Below are 12,775 nucleotides of genomic sequence, written 5' to 3' on the forward strand. Positions count from 1 at the left end.
TTCCATAGTTTTAAAAAATTATATATAATATTAATTTATTATATATAATTTTTTTTATGATTTTATTGCAAAAAATTAAATTAAATATTGAATGTATTCTGATAATTTTATGCAGCTGAAAAAATAAAATATATCAATATATATATATGTGTGTGTGATATATTCACTGTCAAAAATTTTTTTGTTTCAATTGTTATTATCCAATAATTCATTATATAAACAATAATTTATCGAAACATATGCTATTATTACACAAAAAAATAAAATTTGTACAATCGATTACTTGCGAAATATATTCTAACGAATTCCTGCGATTTTTAAAAAAAAAATACATGCAATGTAACAAATCGTAATAAGAATTCATTTATTTAATCATTTTAAAATTAGAATGTTAATTACACATTTATTAAAACGTTAATTCGTTAAAATCTAAGTATAACCTAAAAAATTATATTACAACAATTATTATTTTGAAAAAAGAAAATTATTATTATTTTAATGAATCAAATTGTTACATACAATAAGCGTAAAATTTCAAACAAAATATTATTCCATAATAATAATTTCTTTGAAGAAATTGAAATTGTAATATATAATTTCAAGGAATGGAATTACAATGATATATTTTAGTGTTACATATGTATTCTGCGTTTGAATTTCACTAAATTCTAATTAAAATAATTACTATATGCCTATTTTTTTTTAATAGTATTGCACTTTTGTCGTTCTACAAAATTTTTATCTAAATATTATTATAAAATTAATTATATTCTAAATAAATTTGTTCCTTTGAATTTTATTGGTGGCACATATTTTATGATGGAAATCCACTCTTAATAAATCTATCAGTTTTTTTTATTCAATCACAAAAGAGCTTAATTAATTAAATTATTTAGTAAGCATAATTTTTTATATTAATTTTGGCTATTTGTAAATCTCTTATTTTGCTATATATATATATATACTAAATTTTATAATATTATTAATATTACATCAATATAAAATAATAGAAATAATATTCTACAATTAATAATAATATACATGCTATATTATTATTAATAATATACATGTGCGATATGTATGAAAACTTCAAAATTTATTATAATGAATCTTTAATTTATTTAACATGTGATTTGATTGCTCAGTCAAATATTACCAATAAAAAAGAAAACTCCAAAATGTTTATTAGAAATGCAAAAGATATTTAACAAATTAATTCTATTTTAATAGTGGACATTTTGGAGTTTGATTAATAATATATTATGTATCTAGAATAAAGAGATTTTTATAAGCTTTTATACGCTTATATTTTCAATTAATAAAAATTGGACGGGATAAAACGGCGAAATGTTTGTAATTTATGAATAAAGATTTTTAAAATAATTTATAACTTTAAAAAAGAAAGAAATTATAAATGTAACATTCGCCATACATCTTCTGGATTTTTGTTTATAGCAACATTGGTGCAGTTATGAAGGTTTCATTGAACATCTTACGTTTAAATAGAAAGATATTGTATATTTTGGCAGCTTCAATTTAGTTACTTAATTTTTACAGCCAATAATATCGCATATATCCGAACGTACGAATATTAGGAAACAAAATAGCACCTAAATAGAGAGCGTAAAGACGCTTTGATTGTCTAATATAAATTAATCTTTTTTGTGATAACTTTGCGACACATGTGACATGTTTTTAAAGGAGCTGCACAATGTTCGCAAGCTCCGTGACCACAAAGAAAAGCGACATTTCGACGACGTTCCATACAGATACTACACATATTGGCTTCCTCCAAATCAGCTATTCGTGTTTCTAAATAACGTAATCGTTCTAAATCTTTATCTTTTTCTCTTTCCTTATCTTGATCTTCTTCCTTTTTTTTTTCATCCAAAACATTATCTTTCATTTTTTCTTTTTGTTTTGTCAAAGAAATTTCGCCTGTTGCTATTTGGCCATCTATCAATCAGATCAAAATGATAAATTAATAATCTATCTTTGTAATAATATATAGATATATTAATATTAATAATATTATCAATTAATATAAAATACCTTTCGTTTTGGCAATTCCATGACCACAGTGAGTACAGTTAATAATAGCAAGACTGCTACTAGGATCGAACCTATTTTCTTCTCTTTCTTTCATTGCGTTCGTTACTATACCTAAACAATTGTGACATTCAGAAGCATCACCAGAACCTGGAATACATTTTCTCGTTCCATGTACAACTTCCGATTGCAATACTGTATCTATTTGATATATGGAAGATTCTGAAGTAGATGAATTTTCTATTCTGTAACATATATATATATATAAATTTTAATTCTATATAATTTTATAATATTAACTATTAATTTATTTACTCTAATTGGGTATTATGACTTTGGTATTGATAACATCGTATCAAATTAATATATGAAGCGAGTTGAGAATCAGTTTCAAGAAGATCTAATGGCGTTTTATTTTTTGAATTTCTTGCATGTTCCAATAAGGTACAACTTCTATCCATATTCACTAGAAAACAAACTAATGCAAGTTCTGTTTTCATGCCTTGCCTTGCTAAATTTTGCCATATCTACAATAAATTTTATTTAAATAATATAATTAATAAAAATAAAATTAGAATATATAAAAAAAACATAATATACTGCATAAATAAGAGGTGAATCTTGACAACTTTCAGGCGTAGGAACCACATTGCTTTGATTATGACTCTTCACTATTGCAATATGTATCACCGTATCTCCGTCTGCATCTATGCTAGCAATATCAGCATTATGATGAACCAGAAACTCTACTAAAGCCCAGTGTCCTTGAGAAGTGGCTAGGTGTAAAGGAGTTTGACGTCGATTGTTTCGTAAATCTACTTTTGCGTTTCCACCATTCGAAGAAAGAAGTATGGCGGCTACATCTTTATGACCATTCAAAGCTGCAAGATGCAATGCTGCAAAGCCATCTTCTTTTTTAACATCCACTAAATGTCTCGCTCGTGCCATTAATTTCTCTGTTGCGCTGTACCAAAATATATATATATATCTTTAATTAAATCTCTAAAATGATAACATGAAACATAAGTATACTTACTAAGCATTACCCTTCAAAGCAGCATGATGTAACACGTTAAAGCCTCGTTTGTTTCTTAACGTGAAATCCACTTTCTCACATGAACAAAGAGCATCAATTATATCCAAAGCATCTTTTCCAATAGCATCGTGTAACGCTGTGTCTCCATATGAATCTTGAAGATTAACATCGCAATGATGACGTAATAAAACTTTTACACATTGAGCATGTTGTTTATTTACGGCCACATGCAATGCACTACATTTGCCATTGTTCACGGCATTGATTGCTGCACCACGTGAAAGAAGCAATTCCATTATTTCCGGTTGATTTCTATGAAACAAAAAATTTTTTGTAATTTCAAACGCTAAATGTGATTATTTAAAATTTAATAAATCTTATAACAAACCCAAAAGCAGCATAATGAAGAGGTGTGTCTCCATCCTCATCAATAGCTCGTAAAGATGCTCCAGCATCTAGAAGAAGAATACAGAGATCTTTTTGTCCTTGATGCGCTGCTACTTGTAGACAAGTTTTTTTTCCCCCTCCTGGTCCACCAGCTCTCGCATCTACTCTACCAGGATATTTTTTGAGAAATTCTTGAACTGCAGATACTCCTGCTTCTCCTCTAGCTGCATCTCTTAATAATTTTTCAACTTCTGTGTCAACACTTTCAGCTGTAAATAAGAATAAATTGTAGTCTTTATATTAAAATAACTTACAATTGATAGGATATGAATATACCTGTCCAATCTCGATTTCTATTTGGTTCATCCTGTACAGTAACAGTTTCTACTCCTGGAGGAACAGGAGAAACACTTAAAGGATTAAATGTCCATGTGTGACCATCTAAAGCAACTCTTAAGTCTCCATCAGAATATATTTTGATTATTTTTCCAGTTTTTCCTAGAGCCTACAAATTTTCTTATGATAAAATCAAATAATTAATTAGAAAATTAATAAACTTACATTTTTCATCACATCTATCCATTCTCCATGACCTTGTTGATAAAGTTTAACTGCACATAAATCGGTTTTTACTCTAACTATATCTCCTAAAGAAAAAGTATCTTTGCTAATAACTTTTGTCAGTGTACCCGGATGAAAAGTCCATCTATTGTTACATCCTTCAAACTGTACACGGACATCACCCTTGTCCGTAATACGATGAACTCTACCGATTTTACCTATATATTCAGCCATACGTGGATTCCAACCACCATGACCTTCTTGCATTTCTTTTAATGTCTCTACATCAACCAATACTTTTATTTTGTCTCCAACATTAAATGTTGAGTGACGTGGACTAGATACAGATAAAGGAAAACCACTCTTAATTGAAGTTATATTGGTTCCATTATCGGATATTGCCATTATTGGTTGTCCAAGAAGTGGAAGGTGTTCTTTATAGTATGTACCAGCTGTAGCTTCTTCTACATAACATAAATCAACGCAACCTTTGTATCCGAGACGGTAAACATTTGTACTGCCTTTAGACCATGATACAGTTGCCACTGAACGACTACTTTCATTGTCCCATCCACGTATATCTATAACTCTACCAGTCTTTCCTAAAATATTTGCGTTTTAAAATTTTTTGTTTACAATATTCTTAAATAAAAAAATTGAAATATTTAGTACCTCTTCCTCCATCTTGATTTCCCCATTCCCAATCAGGACCACGAATAACTTTAGCTCCTATAAATATTCCTTTTAAAGATATTTTAGTACAGTCTTCTCTTGGAGTCAATTGAATCCTATATAATTAGTAATAAAGATTATAAACTGAATTATATATTTAATTATCAAATAAACATATTATAATTTTTTAAAAACCAACCCCACAGAGTTAGCTGTTTGAAATCTCTCAAAACAATGGTTCAGATCATGTACATCAGCCATATAACATTGGGTACATAAATCATAATCACAACATTGTATACATTTCCATCTAATACCAATTATCCCATGTCTTTTACATCCATCACATATGATATTTGCATGCTTGACACCTATGGCTGCATTATCAAATACCAAAAGATCATAAGCTCCTTGGTATCCAATTCTATAATTGCTCCTAGATCCATGATCCCATTGAACAATAACAGTTTTATCTGGTGTTCTATCAGATGGATTGGGACTAGAAGCTGAATTGCCAAAAGAAGGAGGTTTGCCAATTTCCACAATTGTTCCTGCATGACCTTCTCCACCATCTTGGTCATCCCACTTCCAATCCTGTCCACGAACTACTCTTAAACCAACTTCTAACATTTCCAAATATACGTGATCGTATATATGACCCTTTACAAAACAAATCAAGAATGGATATATTATAAGTTATTCTATAAAAAAAATTACTAATTTATGGTATATGTTAAAAAATTTTAATTATTATATTATTTTATTTAAAATTTCAATATATTCAATAAATTTTCATGAAATTTTAATTCAAAACGAAAAGAAAGAATTCGAAAAGCATATATATTTAAACAAGCATACGTACATAAATACATACCTGAAATGGTCAAATCTAATAGGATATATTTTATGAATCATATACACACGTGCAGTTTTTCATGTATTTCAGTGGATTTGAGATTTTAAAGAAATATAATAAACTTAAATTATACGAAATAATTCGCAAACAATTTATAGTTTTTGACAACATCATTAACAAGTACCATAACGAAGGTTCATTCTAATAGAATTCTGCGTCCGTGTCAATGATCGTAACCTCATAACTCAGAGGTTGGTCAAAGGCGCCTCTTTCGAGTAACCGCCAAGGCTAATGGAAAACTAGAGAGGAGAACAAACTTTTTTTATCAACAAGAATTTTTTGTTTAATAATCAGAACCAATTTGATTTTTTCATAAATTGTCGAATTTGAGATTACGTTCACACTTCATAGATGACTAAACAGTCATTTATGAAACTTATTCATTTTAATATAAATTATAAAAACTCAATAATTCAATAACATAGAATGTATATATCTCAAGAAAAAACAATTTTTTTATTTAATAATTTTACTTTTATTAATTTTCTTTTACTGTTATTGATGCTGAGTTGCACTTTCTACGAAATTCTTTCTTGTGAATGAATCACTTTGCTATTTGTGCGTCGATAACATAACGAAAAAGATATATCAAAAATGTGAGACATTTAAAAAGTTCAACTTATATCAAATAATGATTTTTGAATCCAATGATTATACAATATTTTTTAGATTCTATCTTTCAATCAGAATTTTATATGAAATTTTCATGTTTGATCGATCTTAAAAATGTATTATTTTATATAAATATTTCCTTATAAAAATGTCGGTCATTTATTATCATTATATTATTAATAATAAAATACAAATTCAATATGTAAGAATTATTATTTAGAGGGAATTTTTCTAAATATTATTCAGCATTATTATATGTATTATTATATGATTGTGTATATGTATATATATATATGTGTATATATTATATATATATATATATATATATATATATATTTGAATTATAAAAAAAAATACTATTTTATTAAAAAATTAAAAATGATGCGAAATAAGAAATTAAATAAAAAAATTATAAAATAATATTTTTCTATTAAATTTGATTTTTTATTTAAAAATTATTATTTCGAGGTTATTCATATTAATCATTTCTTTTAGTTAATAATTGTAATCTGAAAAACGGATGATGAGTTATCAACCAACTTCTCGAGTTTACTATCGATCGTAGTCGATTAGAGTAAAAAATTGCTGTGAACGGATTGTTAGACGTCTTTTGGTATCCTGTTTATGAGGCGGTACGCGTTTTGTCGTGGGTAACGGATCTAACGGACTTAGCGGAATTACTGAACTTATGTTGGTGAAATACGCACAATCACGAAGTGCGCATCTAGAAGCTTGTCGCGGGTGACACTTCCACACCGGTATCATCGTCGTTTTACTTAACCCCCAGTGATCATACAGCCGATCAAATTTTTGCCGCGGAAAAAATGAATCCTCTCGGAGGTGATGGAAGTGGAGATGGGGACATAGAACGACGTGGGATCGGACGTGGTCGTGGTCGGGGACCGTGGACCTCAAGTTCACAGGAAATTCCAATATTAAGGAGACCCCATCATGCTACATCTGGAATGCAAACAGGTTGCTATGATGCTTATAATGCAAAAAATTTTGTCTGAAAGTGATAACTATATTGAATTTTAACTTTATTATTTTTAAATATATTTTTCTTGCTTATAGGATCAATGGAATCAAAAAATATAGAACAGAATAAGTTGGATAAATCTTTTGATGATATTATTCAGAATTCTACATTGTCTGTACATGCAGCTGAATTTATTCCAAAATCATATCCTATTAAACAGTTAGTGAGTATTTTTATATTAAATTTTTTCATTTGTATATTGAAATTTTTTTTATTTATTTTGTGATATATATATATATATATATAGCATCATCAACAGCAGCCATCTACAAGATATTTACAAAAACATTCAGTTCAAGATAGATTGCAAATTGCACGAGAAATACCTCTTCAAGTGCAAATGATGCAACAAAATCTTGCATGTAATTATAGTACATCTCAACATTATCAACAATCAGAACAAGTTCAACAGTTTGATAATCTTTCACATCAGCAAGAACAATCTTCAAATATTCAAGATTTTGGTCATTTTGATGGCGGTTCAGGAGATTATAGAAACAAACATCAGGTTTATATTTCAAAAAAATGTTATAAAAATAAGTAAAAATTATGATAATTGTTGATATAATGTTAATATGATTTATTATATATTTATATAGGACTCAAATATAGAAGATGATAATTATTTAATTGAATTTGCAAACATAACACAAAATTTAATGAGTGTTATACATTCATTGATATTAAATCCAGGACATTTTACTTCAATTGTGCCACCTCTTATAAATAATCTTAGACCTTATTTAGGATTTCCTAGTCAGTTTAAAGAAATTATGAAAATAATAATTCAACAGGTATTCATATTTTTTTTTCATATAATAAAAAAAAAATTATATACTTATACATCAAATTATTTCTAGTCTATAAACGAAGGCAATTTCCGATACAGTGGTGCTCGACTTTGTGCCTTTTTGGATAGCACTTTGACTTCTATAGAACAGACATCTTTTAGATGGACCTTGTGTACTTTGTAAGTTATTGAATATGAGTGTAATATTTATTTCAAGTATTTAAGCTTTCAATTTAATAAACACAAGCTGGCAACAGGTGTAAAAATGAAACAGACAGTCAAACTTCCAACTGGCAGCAAAAGGAAGATCACAGTGAAGAAGAACAAAAGAGGTGTAATGGATTGATATTACTCTTAGCTGAACTGGTTACTCAAATGGATGACACTTCTGCGTTTACTTTAGGAGACTTATTAATTCAATTTATTATTATTATATTAAAAAAACCTGCACCGAATTCTGTTAAAAATATTTGCCAGGCTCTTAAGGTAAATAGTATTTAAAAGTTTTCTATGATATTCAAAAATATCAAATTAAGAAATTTTTTGATTGATATTATTTTTTATAAAAGTTCTCTTGATATTAATTTCTTTGATATAATATGTAGTTGGCAGGACAAACTTTAGAAAAGAATAAAAATGAAAATCGTCGCAAAGAAATGGAAAACATGATGCGAGCTTTGACAGAGCTTGTAACGGAAGGTAGAGTGGACTCACATATAGGACACATGGTACATAGTGTTCATGAATTAAGGAATGGAAACTGGGGACAGAATTCTCTTAATTCCTCAACAATAGAATCGATAGAATCATTAGATCCTAATCAAGCCATTGATGAACCTGTTTTATATGGTCCTGATGGCAAAGTATTAACGCCAGAAGAAAATAAATTTTTAGAAGAAGTTCCTGATAGTACAACGAATATCGAGGATCATATGTACATACATATAATTCATTAAATAAGATATATATATATATATATATAATATATATATATAATAATATATATATATTTTTTTTCTATAGTATATCTGAACATGGATATGAAGGTGATGAAACATGGATGTCAGAGGACGATGACATAGATGCAGCTTATGAAGAATTTTTAAAACATATTCCCAAGCAAATTAAAAACCAATCACAGAAATAATTAAAGATATGACAATGGCTGTCTATTATAAATCATTATCATGTAATTATGTTGGCCTCATAGTTGGAAACTATGAGAGTGGTTTCCTAAAATTTCGTTTACAAATTTTTATAATGTAAAACGAAATACAGACTAAATTTAATGGTATAATAGAACAGTTTGTGCATTTGCACAATAAATATCCAATGAATAGCTTTCAAGTGATAATTTATAAATTTTAAAAAATCAGATCATTAAAAAATATTTTTTTCCATTGCAATTTCGGATAAACATCTTTACTTTTGTACCACATTTATTATTGTGTACACTGTTTCATAAATTTAGCAAAGAATGCAAGAATTTGTTCCTAGATGAAAACAATATAATCTATTTGTCTATGATATAAAAATTTATTATTAAGTTATTTAAATTATTGTAATAAATCAAGCGAATGAATAAGGTAAAATATTAATTATTGTCTCTATCATTTTTTGCAATCTACCATAGTTACTACTTAAAATTCAAAATTTTGATATCTAATTAATTTTTTTGCAGGTATAATTTGGTAGGTTATAATCTTTTTTCTTGTAATTTTTTTAAAATTTAAATTAATATTTAATATAATGAATTTTTAAAATCCGATTTTTTATTTAATTTTTAAAAACAGTTATATATATGATGATTATTTTGTTAATGATTATATGCATGTGAAAATTGTGCTTGATGGATGATCCATTTTTGACGAGATAAAAGAATGATTGTTCATCAAATATTAAAATTTGATTATTCATGCTCTCTGTATTTAATATATAATACGGTGCTTTTTTCGAATATATTTATTGCGTCATTATTTTCACATTTCGATCAGTGAAAATCAATCCATAAAAAAATAGTTGATTCTTTTTTTGACTAAATCATAAAATTAAATCATCATTTTTATTAAAATATAATTTATTATTTTATACAATCGATATATTAATATTTGACTAGAAATTTTTGTAATGAGATATATTATGTACTAATAAAAATAAAAAGGAAGAACGTCATTTTTATCAAGACGAAATTAAGTCATTGCTGACTGTTTTTCTTCCATTTTATAAAATCAATAATTATAAAATCAAATTATTTTTAATTGTCTTGCTTTTATTATTCTTGAAGCATTTTTTATTTGCTTAATGATACATGATTTTCTGAAATAAATAATATAAGAAGAAATCCAATGTTGTGAGCAGTAGGCGAGATAATTATAAAGATCAGTGTCATGCGTAGGCAAAATTCAAAGTGGAACCGAAAATCATGTAAAAAGCAAGGCTTTCCTATCATTATCACATTCATTTGTACTATTTATTGGAAATCTATTAATCCATACAATTTAATTTCAAAAGATAATTACTCTTTATTTGAAATAAATTGTTTTTAATAAGTAATAATTTAAGTAATATTAAAAAATTCATTAGAATTTCAAAAAATTTAAAATAATATTTTGTTCAGGATATTAAAAAAATGAAACATCTATGGAACATAATTCTATTTCTACTTTCAATATTTGTTATTGTTAACAGTGAATATTTCCAGTCAAGGATACTATCACCTGGAAATATTGGTAAATCATTTGAAATGATGCATGATGTGTTTTATTAAATTATATATTATATAATATATTATTTAATTAAATATTTATTGTTTAAATAATTATATAATTATATAAATTTATAATCATAAATTAATTATATATTTTTATATTTTATATTTATTTTTAGGTTTTTTTTTTAGGTTGCAAAAATTTTATTTGTGGAATTAATATAATTAATAAGTCAATGCACTCTCAGTGAAGACACATCAAGATGTTTTTGTATGAATTTGCATATAGCAGATTCTCTTTTACGTTGTATCAGAATAAAATATTTAAGTCAGTGTTAAAAAAATATTTGAACATTTTAAATGTTTCAAAAATATTTTATAAATATTTAATTATACTTTAATTTAATTTTTAGTCAATGAGGATTGTATTAAAAACAATGTATAACCGATGTATAAATCCTTGCAATGGTTTATGTGTGAATGCATTATGTGAAACTAAAATCATATTCCAACATGTTATTGTCCTCCTGCATACACAGAGGATCCTTTTCTCTTCTGCTGATTCTGGTAAATAATATTTTTGTATATCTTTTCTATATTATAATATTAAAGAACTACTATAAAAATATATAGTAATAATGAAATTCAAAATTTTAATGCATGAAAAAAAATTAATTTAAATAGAAAAATTGTGTGATCTATAATATGACATTATAAAAAAGATGAAAAAGTTATATATACATAAAATATTTTTTTTATATGAATTTTAAATTTTGAATAATGTTTTTTTATCATTTGCATGTACATATAGTAAAATTCTTTACAATAAAACGATTGATATTAATAAAGTTAATAAAGTTATTAATAATATTCTTCTAGAAGCTATTTATAAATCAAGTCTAATACTAATGAAATAATGAATGAAGTTCCAGTTTGTAGTTGTCTTCCAGGTTACAGAGGATCTCCTTTAACTGGTTGTCATCATGAATGTAAAAATGTGAATGCCCTAATCATCTGTGTGTTCATCTTTTTTTAAATGTGAAAATTCATGTAAATGTGGTAAAAATGCAGAATGTCAGGTTGTTAATCATCAGACCAAATATATTTGTCTAAACGTAAGTTTTACTCTAAAAAGTTAAGAATATTTTATAATTATATCTAGTTTTATAATTAATTAGTACACAATTAGAGTAAAAATTTATTATAGAATTGGTTAGGAAATCCGTTCATATTTTGTCATTCAAAATGTATTTTGCATATCAGAATATGCAAAAAATAAGTCAGCTTGTCTTTATCAAAATATATCCTTGTGATGGAGTATATGGTGTAAATGCAGATTATAATTTATGAAGCATAACTCAAGTTTGTAGTTATCCAAAACACATGATTGGTAATCCTTTCATTAGTTGCAGGTTATTTGAAGCAAGTAAGTAATTTTAATTATAATAAATTTAAATGATTTCAAAATTAAATGTTTATTAATATCTTTAGGAGGTTTATGCAAACCCAATCCTTGTGGAGCAAACGCGATTTATCATAACACAGGAAAGGAAAGAAGTTTGTGTTCCATAGGATATATAGGAAATGTTTTAATTAATAGCTAATATAGAGAATATTTTACTAATAATGAATGTCCAGATAACAAAGCGTGTATTAATTAGATTTGTCAAAATCCTTACACTAGAAAAGAGTGTGGTTTATCTGTAATTTAGACGCCACATTGTAGTATGTGTCCGGATGGAACACGCAGGGATCTTTATAATTGCAATTTGATTGATAATAAATCGATATATAGTTGAGCTTATCGATATCGATATTGAAAATTAATAATATTATGAGTAATATTTTTCAAAAAATATTATAAGATTAATAATTTTTGAGAAAATATATATCTATTAATATCATTACTTTAATAAAAAAAAAAAAATTATAAAAATAAAATAGTTATTAATTTATTTAATTACTTTATCTGGATATATAGAATATATATATAATTGTATAATATT

General features: G+C 26.3%; 2 protein-coding genes and 1 pseudogene across 3 annotated transcripts; 2 read left to right on the plus strand and 1 right to left on the minus strand.

Annotated features, from left to right (window-relative positions):
- Nucleotides 1–340: 340 nt before the first annotated feature.
- mib2 (E3 ubiquitin-protein ligase mind bomb 2) lies at nucleotides 341–5,825 on the minus strand. The gene is made up of 11 exons (XM_086905850.1): nucleotides 5,580–5,825; nucleotides 4,905–5,365; nucleotides 4,706–4,821; nucleotides 4,034–4,635; nucleotides 3,809–3,977; nucleotides 3,474–3,741; nucleotides 3,086–3,397; nucleotides 2,650–3,013; nucleotides 2,365–2,576; nucleotides 2,053–2,294; nucleotides 341–1,956 (listed from the first exon to the last, which is right to left on the minus strand). Exons 2-11 carry the CDS (start codon nucleotides 5,333–5,335, stop codon nucleotides 1,643–1,645), a joined length of 3,030 nt encoding a protein of 1,009 aa, XP_086761976.1. The 5' UTR covers nucleotides 5,336–5,365; nucleotides 5,580–5,825; the 3' UTR covers nucleotides 341–1,642.
- A 60-nt stretch (nucleotides 5,826–5,885) lies between these two features.
- On the plus strand, nucleotides 5,886–9,660 carry LOC100867607 (polyadenylate-binding protein-interacting protein 1). Its single transcript, XM_003693267.4, has 9 exons — nucleotides 5,886–6,217; nucleotides 6,729–7,208; nucleotides 7,308–7,435; nucleotides 7,520–7,780; nucleotides 7,872–8,066; nucleotides 8,133–8,242; nucleotides 8,320–8,548; nucleotides 8,668–8,996; nucleotides 9,086–9,660. The coding sequence occupies exons 2-9, from the start codon at nucleotides 7,058–7,060 to the stop codon at nucleotides 9,207–9,209; spliced, it is 1,527 nt and encodes a 508-aa protein (XP_003693315.1). The 5' UTR covers nucleotides 5,886–6,217; nucleotides 6,729–7,057; the 3' UTR covers nucleotides 9,210–9,660.
- Nucleotides 9,661–10,557: 897 nt separating this feature from the next.
- On the plus strand, nucleotides 10,558–12,699 carry LOC147657877 (uncharacterized; annotated as a pseudogene). Its single transcript, XR_015291418.1, has 7 exons — nucleotides 10,558–10,791; nucleotides 10,962–11,097; nucleotides 11,183–11,326; nucleotides 11,492–11,499; nucleotides 11,668–11,884; nucleotides 11,977–12,195; nucleotides 12,261–12,699. The product of XR_015291418.1 is annotated as an uncharacterized LOC147657877 (transcript).
- The last annotated feature ends 76 nt before the right edge of the window (nucleotides 12,700–12,775 follow it).

The sequence above is a fragment of the Apis florea genome, unplaced genomic scaffold (genome assembly GCF_048593485.1).
Source record: "Apis florea isolate Af1SG1 unplaced genomic scaffold, ASM4859348v1 contig_2492_pilon, whole genome shotgun sequence".
NCBI lineage: Eukaryota > Metazoa > Arthropoda > Insecta > Hymenoptera > Apidae > Apis > Apis florea.